We start from the raw sequence: 9,162 nt of genomic DNA, 5'->3' as shown, positions 1-9,162 counted from the left end.
TTTTTTGGCTAAATGAGATAGAGAGAGCCTTCTCCTGGGAGAAGTCTTGGCATGACATCAAGTTGAAAGAATTTTAGACGCTGTTATCAGTGCCAGAGATTCTAAAGCCAACAAGTAATGTCTAACCTAGGAAAGGTGTTGAAATATATTCCACACACACACACACCCTTTTTATTCTTCCCAAGAAGTTTTTTCCAGGTCTGTGTGAGCTTGGATATGAAAACATTTGTTCGCAAGAGGGAATTCCAGCCTTGCAATATACCACAGAAGTGTCTAAGGTACATACCAGAGGAAGAAATCATCTGCTTAGCAGAATTCCCTACAATGAAACCAATGGCAAATGGCAGATGTCATTCTTCAGCTCCATAGTTAAAAGCAACTATAAAAACAATGCTACTTCTCTTCTAAAAAGTAATGTAATATCAAATGTGTTAAAATCATGATGAAAGTCAAACAGATAATTGTCCATCAGCTAAATGCACAGACCTGACACTGTGCCAGAAAGTCAGAGCGTTTCCAGATCCAGCAGGCACTGGCCTCACATATAATCACTTCTTGAACTGACCATTACAAAAACCACCACCCACAAGTGAGCTCTGCCAACAAGTTAATACCAGAAAGAGCATCAGCTCACTGCAAACACTACAAGATGTTGGAATGTTCCCAGGACATCAGAGAATGCTTTAGGGGTGCTGAGTCGACAGGTCAATCTTTCATGAATGCCCATGGATTTCACTGCAACCTCTAAACTTCCCCAGGAGAAAGCTCCAGATCACCAGCCTTGTGGAAAAGACTAATGAAAAACATCACTGCACCAGCTCCCCCACTTTGGTACCTCCAGCCTCTTCCAAGCAGGAAAGAGGTCATCTTTCTGCTTTACCACCATGATAAAGCAAGAGCTTGGAATCTATGCCACCATTGCTAAATACACCCAAAACCCAGAACTCGGATTATTCGTGCTTCACATTTCCAAGCATCTCCCGTCTGATACCACAGGAAAGTGAATGGTTAATGAAATTATTTGCTCTTTTTAGCTTAATTTTTACATCAAAAAGCATTAAAATAGTTTTAAATAAGCTACTGGAACAATACTGATAGTACAACAATATTGATGCTTCTACTAAAGACTAACAAAAAGAGCTCAACCCAAAGTCCAACACTCTGCAGTTTGCCTATTGAAACATTTTTGCCTTAGCAGAACATCTAAAACAAGAAATCAAAAGAGAAAAACAACTTCTACTTCCAATTCAGCTACCACCTGGGAGGGCTTAAGGAAGCCTTTCATTATGCAACAGCCTTCTACCCGTAAAAGGGGAATTATACTTACCCCACGGAAGGCTGAGCACTGGGAAGCATAAAGTGCTGCAGAGAAAGAAACATAAGTGCTGAGTACTGTTACTCCAGAGAAAACTAAAGAAACCTGGTTATTTTAAACAAGAAGTTTATTTAAACAACAAGACGCTTTACTTGAAGGGAAAACTATCTAGGATTTTTTTTTTCTTTTTTTTTTTTTAGAGTAATTTAACCCTACTTAGACAGAGATTGCTCTACATGTAACAGCTACGTACAAAAAAGTTATAAAATTGTCCTTGGTTTTACAATGATAAAAGAAAAAACATTGAAATTATCCAATCAAACAAGGTATGCAAGGTTCTTTTGTTGGTTTTTTAAACAGTGAGAGCAAAATAACTTACTGGAATATAAAGATAAAAGGAGAAGGAGCATGCCACTAACGGAGAAAGGGGCATTTTTCACAGAACCAGTTTGTTTTTCCCACCCCATCTCCATTAAATGTTGATCAAAACATACCATTGGCCATTTAGTTAAAAAAAATATGCATTATGTCTGTGCACATACACCAGTTACTTTATGTACAATAGAAGGAATAGGAAAAAAAAAAAAATCAAGAGAGAGAAGAGAGAAAACTCTACTGCAGTAGTCAGGATGTGGCTGAACCAAGTCTCGTTTGTCTAATTGTGAATGTGTCGCCTGTGGGAGCACAGTTCTGCAGAGGAAAGTAGCAGGTTGTTTGTGTGCTGGTTTGTTTAGTAAACTCCTCCTGTTTGCTGCTGGAACACATCAATTGTATCTTCATCCTCCATTTCCAACTGTAGCAGAAAAGAAAGAAAAAGCTTTTAACTCTTCCCAGGTATCTACTATAGGCTCGGTTGTTCTCCCATTTCCTATGTTCACATTTACTTTGTAGGCAGCTTAAATCAGTCCAGCCCCTCTCCCTTCCATTACCATCACTTTGTAAATTTAACCTACAACACCAAAACTCGAGAGCAAAGAAATCACATAGGCAAACCAAAAAGCCAGTTGGTAACTCTTGTCCTAGAATGGTGCTAGTATACGACTTCAGGGTGCATTGTAGGACTCCTGTGGAAAAGATCAGCATTCGTAATATTTTGATTCAGTGGCCTACTTTTCCATGGCATCTTCTTTCTCCTATTTACTTCCTCAGTTTACCTTAGAATATTGACACAATTCCACCTTGCTGCTGTTGTTCAAATGGGTTCAGCTACAGCACTAAAGTAAACAGACTGTAATTAAGGCCCCCAGCCCAGGCAGGCAGTAAAACCAAGCATCAGCAAGCATGATACAAAGCACTTCACATGGTCACCCATGTAACAAACTGCCAGTGAGCAACAGCAATACTTCGTAAATGTCTCTTTTTCATCCTAATTTTTACAGTTGGTACTTCTGGGATGTTGATGTTACCCTAGTGATAAAAATCTATTGGAATATTGAAGGAGTTGCTGCAACTAATGTTATATTCCTAAACAGTCTCAATTTCTACTCCAGGAAACCAAACAGGTCTATGGCATTTACCACAGCTATAAATAGCTGTGATCCTGAGCTTCAGCATAACATGGATGGAGAAAAAGCACCCTGTTACCTTGATTATCAGCATTCCAAGTTGAAAGGTTGCACAGATTGTGCCCATAAGAGGCACATTCTTTGAAGCAACTGCTTAGAAAATACAGATCTATTATAAACCCTCCAACACCAAGAATCCCTTATTTCATAACAAGTAGTTCTGGTAAAGCACATCAACCCGTATCATTTGGAAACACTGATTAAACACAGCTATGTGAAACAATACAGAGAAATACTCAAAAGCCACAGCAAATCATTCTGTTCTTGGAATGGCCTTGATTATACCTTGTTACAACCCCAAAACACAAGCTTCACAGTATTCATTAATTTTATGCTGCTGAAACAGAGCTTCCAGTTACAAATAACAGAAAATTACCTTTGCATTACAAAAGCCAGTTTGCAAACAGGACCCTGATAACATCCTGGCAACCTCTTATAGAAAAAAGTAAGCCACCGCTTCAGGAAAAGCTCAGTTCTTGACTTACCAACTCTAAGCTCAGAGCTGTGACTCAATAAGGTGACAGTTTTACAAGACTCACCATCTGTACACTGCATTTCCATTTCTTATTTTATTCCTGGTGATACAGACTCATTATTTAAAACGCTACAGAAGTCTGAGATTCCAGTTCCAACAATCCTAAACTAGTTCAACCATAATACTGCTAAAAAAAGATCAAGTTCAATCACTAATATATACAATTACACAAGTATTTCATATGCAAGAGAAGCATCAACACCTGCAGCAAGTATCAAATGCAGTTCTTTAGCCTTTCTTCTGCTGTTTACCTGTGCAGGTGTGTCTGATTCATTAATAGGCTGCCCATCGAACCGGAATCTGATTTGCCTCATTGACAACCCCTGCACAAAGGGAAGCAAAAAAGAGAAGTAAGTCTGGTGTAAAAGTACTCCCTAGCTTTCTCTTGAACTTGTCAGCATGACCATTAAACACCACAATATACTTTTCATACTCCCTTCATGCACTGACTTTAAGGCATTTCACTACAAATCCTTGCAATCTGTTTTGTATTAATAATCGTATTGTGGCCAACAACTAAGAGAAGCAACAGTGCCCCCACTGACTGGAAGGTAAAATAAAGCAGTTTCTAGTGCTCACTCCAAAAGCCAGGATTTTTTATAGAGCTTTTTAATAATAATTGACTTAAAATTAGATGCAACGCTTTGGGTAACAGATGTCAAACAGTAATAGTCGATATTCCTTTTTGATCCTCCCCAAAACTAAAAGTATTTGTCCCATAAATGCAACCACCATCTCTTAGTCTGCAGCAGCAAAGGGCAGGCAATGGTAACTTTCTGACCTCAAATTCCTATTTACAAGCAGTCAATGCATCAAAGTTCTTCCCTGCACAGCTGAAACTTTAAAAAAGATAAAGGAATTTTCTACTTCCAGAAACTACTGAATAGGATCTGAACTCATCTTAAGCATTTCTACCACACACACAGTCACTTTGCTGACCGCTTCCATCTCCAGAGGATGGCTCATTTTTGCCTGGGCCAACTCAAAAAGAACCAAAGAGCAACAACCCCTTCTAGTAATAACATAAGCCTCAATTCCACGAGTTTTCAAAGGTATTCTACTGTACACTATGTTCTGCAAAGGAAGATGAATGAAGTTTGAGGATACAACCAGAACCAAGAACCTTGGTGTCTACTTCCTCCCCAGTTCTATCTACTCTCTCTACAAGTCGAGGTAAATCCAACACGGTGCTGTTCTGGCACCTCTGTATTTGAAGAGCAGCCTTCATTTAGCCCTGCAGGAGCAGCTTTAGCACACAAAACGTAGTTCATTATTCTTGAGATTTGTCAGGAAAAAAGATTTTAAGAAAGAATGAGTAAAATTTTCAGTCAGAATTAAAAATTCAGAGCAAAAGCCTTCTCCAACATGACTCAGACTCTGCAGTGTTCACTCAGAACATCATCTTGTTTAAAAAAAACCATGTGGCAAAGTGACATGGCAGCAACACATTTCTGCACAGCAACATTTGGTTGGAGCTGTTTTCTCTGTCATTGTGTTGCTTAAAATATATTTTTCCCATTCCAAAAGTGTTGGGGCTTTTTTGCAGGCTCCTGACAACTTTATGAGCTGGATAAATGTTAGCTGAAAACATCCTCAACAATGGTACCCTGGCAAGATTAATAGCCACAAGAAATTGGCTGTTCCACGGATTAGTTTTCCCCACACGAATAGTCTTGATCTTCTAAAAGTATCAGTCAAGGTTTTACTTCCATTTTAGGTTTACTACATGCAATACATGATTTTTCTTCTTTAAAGCTGCTCAATTCTCTACTATTGCAGCTTCCACCTCTCCAAAATCAGATCTGAAGTCCACAGTTTAAGGATTTTAAGACTGGATGTGCCCAGTTACAAAACCAAACTAAATCTAACTTTTAGACTAAGGCAGAACAAATGCTTCTAAACAAAGTAAGCACCTCAGAAATGCAATCTGAAGACAATATCCTTTGCACACCTACTGCCTTCAAACTGAAACAAGAAATAATGTCTCCCATTATAAAGATTTATTCTTTTTCTCCTCCAGGTGACAAATGGGGAATTCAGGTGATGAGTTTATAGTCTCACTTTTGTTTCCAAGTCACTGAAATATGAGTGGTGCTTCTAAAATCATCTTTCCCAGGACTTTACAGATGACTGACCAAGACAGATCTAACTGCACTTCCTGTCTGCAAAAGCAGTACACAGAGATCTGCATAATCTAACAAGAGTTTGTATGACAGAGGTAGGAAAAATGAGTTCACAGCTTCAAACACTCACTAATTTATCCCCAGAACACCCATACAAGAACATATTCACACATCCAGTGAGAACTGATTTGCCCTGTCTTTATTTGTATCACGATCCTGCTGAGGCAAAGGGTAAATCAAAGAGGTTTTACCGCTCTGAAAGTGAATTAGAGTTTGTTTTTCCCTGGTAGTGAAACAGTTACCTCCGTATTTTATACTGAATTTATTGTATTTGATAGTATCACTGAGTATCTGTGTTTAAAAAAAACCAAACCATCCCCAGTTCCAAACACTTTTGTATAGATGGAACTTTTTAAAGGCAAGACAGTCATTAAAAAATCATGGACAGCAGAGACAGAACTTTCCTAACCGCAAGCTCCAGATTAAAGTGTTAAATAGCACCGCTCTTATACAGGTGGGTGTAAAACTTGCAACAGTTGCCTGCATTTGCCATTACACTAACAAAATCCAAGGATTTTTTGCTCCTCAGAGGATTAATCTGACAAGGCCACAAGAAAAAAACCAACCTATGCTCAGCATTAACCATACAAGCTCCTTCTCAAGGTGGCCATTTGACACCTTTAAACACTGCAATACGCAGTGATGTTCTCCCATCTCAATACAATACTAAGCTAATAAAGCAGAAGCCTATGACCACACCAAGACCTTAGTCAGAGTTATAAAAGTACCTCTATCACTCAAGTCTCTAACCTGAGTTCATAGCACAGGTTCCCAACCCACCCTTTCCATACGGGTACTTCTGAGCTATAGAATAACAGTCGCCTCCCAACAGCCTCCACCTATAACACAGATTTCACAAAGATAACAACAGATCTTTATTCTACCCATTTCCTGTCACAACCCTGTCAGTCCACTCTGTAACAGACCCGAAGAACACCACACACCCCACAACACAATTAGTTTCTGTTAAGACTTTATCATTTTGAACATTTCCATAGATCTAAGCCTCTACTGTCTTTATTGTGTCACCTCTGGAGATCACCTCTCCCCCAGCCCTCTCCTGATGATCACACAAGAACCATACCTGTCGTTCACAATAGGCTTTCATTAGTTTACTAAGTGGTGTATGCCTCTTAATCTTAAACTGCACCACAGACCCATCTTGCCCTGCCACCTTCAGATTAATGTGGTCATTGTTTTCAGTCTTCACTCCTTCCTGTGGAGGAAATGAAAGAAGAAGACAAAAAAAACACACTTTAAAAAAAAAAAAAGGTATGAAACAAGAAGTGAACATTTCACCACAGTGCAACAGGTCATTAAAAAGCAGGAAATAAAGGGCATTATAGCTTGAAAATCTGAGTTAGGAGATAAAGCTCAGTAGTTTTTATTTGAAACTTTAAAGAAAAAAGCCACCCACACAAAAAGAACCCCCAAACCCAACTGATACTGGCTGTCATTGGTTAACGTGCAGGTAGCAATGAAAAACTAAGACAATTGTTTCACAACATATTTAAAGATAAAAAAGTAGTTATTTCTATCAAGGGCACAGTAATATACAACACCACAGTTCACAACCAAAGGAATAAAGTTAATTATATTATAGCTATGGTCTCCACCGCTACCAAGTGGGTTTCTTACCACACCTCAAACTTTTTCCTACCCGTTGAAGTCCTTCTGAAGAAAACTTTAAGCTACTTTAAAGGGCTGTGGGCGAAAAGGTGGCAAAACCTGACAAGAACCAAGCTTCCTCCTTCATTAAGCGCTCAGTAAACCCCCTCCTAAACCCCGAGTCCGGTCCTGTCGCTTCCACGAGAAGCCACATGCACAAACTGCAGAGAACCGACTTCAACTCCGCTGCTCGCGTTCTGATCCGGAGGGAAAGCGCAGACCGAGCAGCACCCGGCTCCTGGGTAACGTGGTTATCTGCCTTTCCTCTCGGACAAGCGACCCGGGGCCGGGTGCGGGTCGCCGCCGCCATGTGACAGAGACGCCTCCGAATCCCGTTGAAAATGAGGGGGAAAAAATAACGAGGGAGAAGACGGCGGCGGGGCCGCTGTGATGGGGGTTTTAATTCTTATTATTTCACCGCGGTTGTTGTTTAATTACTGCTGTGGAAAGCGAAGCTCCCCCCGCTCCCGCCAGCGCCCCCCCCACCCCCCACCCCGCGGCCAGGGCCGCAGGGCCCGGAGGCAGCACAAAAGGGGGCAGGGAGCGATGTCCGCCCGCCCCTCCCGGAGGACCGAACGGGAAGGGGCTGGCAAGTGCCCCGGCGAGAGGCTGGCTGCAAGCGGGGATGCTGCGCCGCCAGCCGCGCAGGGGAGGCCAGATCCGGCCCCGCGAGGAGGAGGAGGAGGAGGAGGAAGAAGGCAGCAGCAGCAGCAACCGCCTCCGGACCTGCCTCTCTCCCTGAGGAGGGCGGGAAGGGAGCCCGGATTCGCCCCCCTCAGCCCCCCTCTCCTCTCCCCGCCACCCTCCCCGGGGATCCCCCGCCCGCCCCGGGAGGCTGCGGCCCCGGCCCCCCTCCCCCGACGGGGCGGGAAGCGGCCGCGGCCTGGGTGCGCAGGAAAATGGCGCGCAAAGCCGGCGCGCCGGAGCCGAGGCCGCTCGGCTGGGGCCGGGCCAGGGCCGGGCACGGGCCTCCTCCGCCTCCTCCTCCTCCTTCTCTTCCTCCTCCTCCTCCTCCTCCCGCCGCCGCCGCCGCTGCCGCCTCAGGGGCGAAGTGAGGGCGGCGGGAGCGAGGGAGGGCGGCGGGAGAGCGCCTGCCTCACCTTGGGCTTCTCGTCGGCCATGGCGAGTCAGCGATGTCCGGGCCACTCCGAGCGCCTCACAAAGGGGGGGAAGGAACGACCGAGCGCGGCGGAGGAGAGGAGAGGAGAGAGAGAGAGAGAGAGAGAGAGAGGGGAAGGCGCGGGGGGGGGCAGGGAGCGCGCACGCACTGCCGCGGGGCCGCGCCTTGCCCCCGTGCGTGCGCGCGCCCGACGGGCTCTCCCCCGCCCCCCTCTTGCCTTCCCCCCCTCCCAGGCGCGGCCCCGCCGCCCATTGGGCTCCAGCGCGCTGCGGTGGGCGGGGACAAGGGGGGGGATGGGGGGGGGGGGGTGAGGAGCTGGGAGGGGGGGGGCGGGAGAGGAGGGGGAGAGAGGAGGTGGCGGCGCGCGCGCGCGCGCGCTCCCCGCGGCCGTTACATAACGCGGGCCGGCGGGGGGCGGAGCGTGCGCGCGCCCCAGCCGCTGCGTGCGCGCGCCCCGCCCCGCCCCGCCCCGCCCCGCCGGGCGCTCAGCGGGCCCCGCCGTGCCTGTGCGGCGGGTATTGTCCGACTCAAAATGGCCGCCGCGGCCCCCCCCCCCCCTCAGGCACCTCAGCCCGGGGCGCGCCTGGATGCGCCCTCCCCGTACACACACACAGACACAGACACACACACACAGAAACAGAGACAGACACACAGACACAGAGACACACAGACAGACACACAGACACAGACAGACACACAGACCCCTCCCCGTGGTGCTCCCCCGCTGCCTCTGCCTTCTGTTGGGCCTCCTCAAACACGAGGGGTTTCTGCCCCCC

The 9,162-nt window shown here is 45.4% G+C and overlaps 1 protein-coding gene across 1 annotated transcript; it reads right to left on the bottom strand.

The window, feature by feature from the left end:
* Positions 1-1,424: 1,424 nt before the first annotated feature.
* Positions 1,425-8,602, bottom strand: SUMO2 (small ubiquitin like modifier 2). Its single transcript, XM_065693630.1, has 4 exons — positions 8,367-8,602; positions 6,683-6,814; positions 3,667-3,738; positions 1,425-2,108 (listed from the first exon to the last, which is right to left on the bottom strand). Exons 1-4 carry the CDS (start codon positions 8,385-8,387, stop codon positions 2,046-2,048), a joined length of 288 nt encoding a protein of 95 aa, XP_065549702.1. The 5' UTR covers positions 8,388-8,602; the 3' UTR covers positions 1,425-2,045.
* Positions 8,603-9,162: the final 560 nt, after the last annotated feature.

Source organism: Lathamus discolor, chromosome 13 (assembly GCF_037157495.1).
Source record: "Lathamus discolor isolate bLatDis1 chromosome 13, bLatDis1.hap1, whole genome shotgun sequence".
Lineage (NCBI taxonomy): Eukaryota > Metazoa > Chordata > Aves > Psittaciformes > Psittacidae > Lathamus > Lathamus discolor.
Note: the sequence above shows the minus strand (reverse complement) of the source record. Positions and strands in the feature narration are given on the sequence as shown.

What these genes read in the sequence shown, in the direction of transcription:
- SUMO2 (XM_065693630.1), bottom strand. Translation starts at nt 8,387, where the DNA reads ATGGCCGACGAGAAGCCCAAG. An exon ending in AAGCCTATTGTGAACGACAG is followed by an intron (nt 3,739 to 6,682) that starts GTATGGTTCTTG and finishes CCCTTTGTGCAG; the next exon opens with GGGTTGTCAATGAGGCAAAT. An exon ending in AATCAGACACACCTGCACAG is followed by an intron (nt 2,109 to 3,666) that starts GTAAACAGCAGA and finishes TTTCTGCTACAG; the next exon opens with TTGGAAATGGAGGATGAAGA.